The sequence below is a fragment of the Tupaia chinensis genome, unplaced genomic scaffold (assembly GCF_000334495.1).
Source record: "Tupaia chinensis unplaced genomic scaffold, TupChi_1.0 Scaffold149964_2, whole genome shotgun sequence".
Taxonomy (NCBI): Eukaryota; Metazoa; Chordata; class Mammalia; order Scandentia; family Tupaiidae; genus Tupaia; species Tupaia belangeri.
The window spans coordinates 2260857-2262758 of NW_006209806.1; the positions used below are offsets into that span (position 1 = coordinate 2260857).

The following is a 1902-nucleotide window of genomic DNA, read 5'->3' on the forward strand; positions in this document are numbered from 1 at the left end:
GGGGAGGGGGAAGGTGCCAGCAGGTGGCATGGTAGTTAAAGGGGCTGGATTTCCACATGGCAGCTCCAAGTCCCGGACCTGGCAGCTACTTTTCTTGTTTTCTCTCTTTGTCTGTCTGGTCAAATTTAAAAAATAATCATAACAAATGGAATTAAATAAATAATTAATTCTTAAACAAATATCTACACATACACACACAAGGGGCTGGCAGGTAGCCTGGCGGTTAAGGTACTGAACTCCCACACAGCCAACCACAGATCAAGTCCCAGACCTGGCAGCTTGCTTTCTCACTTCCCCCTACCGCTGGTCAAATGAAATAATAAATTAAATGAAGTAATTCCTAAAAAACGATACACTGTGTGCGCGCGCGTGTGCCCGCAGCTCCCGAGTCCCGAAAGCAGGGAGAGCGGGAGGAGGGGTTGCACCATGCCCATCCCCGCGGGGGCGCTTCCTCACGTGGTCTCCGACGGATGCACGTGCTGTGCAGCAAATTCAGTCAGTCGGTCAGTAAGAGACAGGTGTGGTATATTTAGGGCTTCGAACATGCATCAACGTGACGCGCTCAACAAGAGTAACTCCATCCTTACCCTCAGCAGGCCCACCCTGGCGGGGCACGCGTATTTCATGAGCGCGGAACCGGCGCCCGGGCGCTTTCGCGCATGCGCTGCTGACCGAGCCACAAAGGCCTTGGAAACCCACTTGTCGAGTGACAAAGCAGAGCCTCAGAGAGGCTAAGGCACTTGTCCACAGTGGGATCGAGGCCCATTGTGGTGCTGGCCTCGAGGCAGACCCTCAAAGCGAAAGGTCTGCAGCAGGAACGTCTCCGTGTCCCCAGCGTCTTTTCTCCACCGCCTCGTTTACAAGGCACATGGCTGCTCCGAAGACTACACTTCCCAGCTGCCCTTGCAGCAGGAGACCACGTGGTCAGGCGCTGGCCAATAGTGTGAGAGCAGGGCGTAACTTCCGGCCCATGCCCGCCAATAGCAGGCCTGCCCTCTTCCCCTCCGGTTTCCTTTTTCAACGGAATAGTCGCCACGTGTTTTCTAACAAGGAGGCGGGCAGAGGTGGCCCAGGGGACAGAGGCCCTGGGGGAGCGTCCAATAAATAGTTACTGTCATTCCGGGGCCGTACAACTAAACCGGCAGCCCGAGCTTGTAATCCAAATGCAGTCCCGGCTACCCACAACAGGTCACGCGGCCATCCTGCTCGGCAGCAGGGGACCCCATCTTCCACTGTCCGCAGGGACGGGGTGACCGGAGGTCACCAAGGTCCTGCCCACAGCCCCTGTCGGGCGGAGTCCAGTACGAGCCCAAGACCCGGCCTGGACACCCATCACTCGGCCTCCTGTGACCTGTCCTCGGGGGCCTGGGCCTCCCTCTGGCTCCACATGTGGTTGTTGACACCCAGCTGGACCATCTGAGCGTGGTGGATAATGAGGGGTTGTGGCCCTGGGCTCTGAGGGGGCGCAGGGGACGCCGGTGGGGGTGTCTGGAAGGCCGGGGAAGGCTGCGGGAAGGCTGGTGGAGGGATGCCAGGCTGCCCGGGATACGGGGGTGGTGGCTGAGGGCACCCTGGCCAGGTGGGGAAGGCTGGCGGGGCTCCCAGGGGCGCCTGACCTGCGAAGGGTCCCTGGACCCCGGAGGGCATTTGCGTCTCCAGCGCCATGTGGCTCCCGAAGGCCGCCTGGAGCTGTGCCATCTGCGCCTGCCAGGACGCGTAGCTCTGGACGTAGGCCGCGTAAGCCGCGTGCGTGGCCGCCGCCTGCAGCCGCGCGCCCTCCAGGTGCTGGGTCTGCGCCCGCAGGGCCCGCGCTTCCTGTTCCTTCTCCCAGTAGGCCTTGCGGGCGCGAAGCTTCTGGGGCTTGAACGTGTTGGTGACCCTCCTGCTGACGATTGGGGAGTG

General features: G+C 60.6%; 1 protein-coding gene across 1 annotated transcript in view; it reads right to left on the bottom strand.

Annotated features, from left to right (window-relative positions):
- Positions 1-503: 503 nt before the first annotated feature.
- The window catches only part of TICAM1 (TIR domain containing adaptor molecule 1), a gene marked incomplete at its 5' end in the record, with an annotated part of 2737 nt that continues 1338 nt past the window's right edge, over positions 504-1902 (bottom strand). The window contains 1 exon segment of the mRNA XM_027769609.1: positions 504-1902. Coding sequence (XP_027625410.1) covers positions 1333-1902 — 570 coding nt within the window.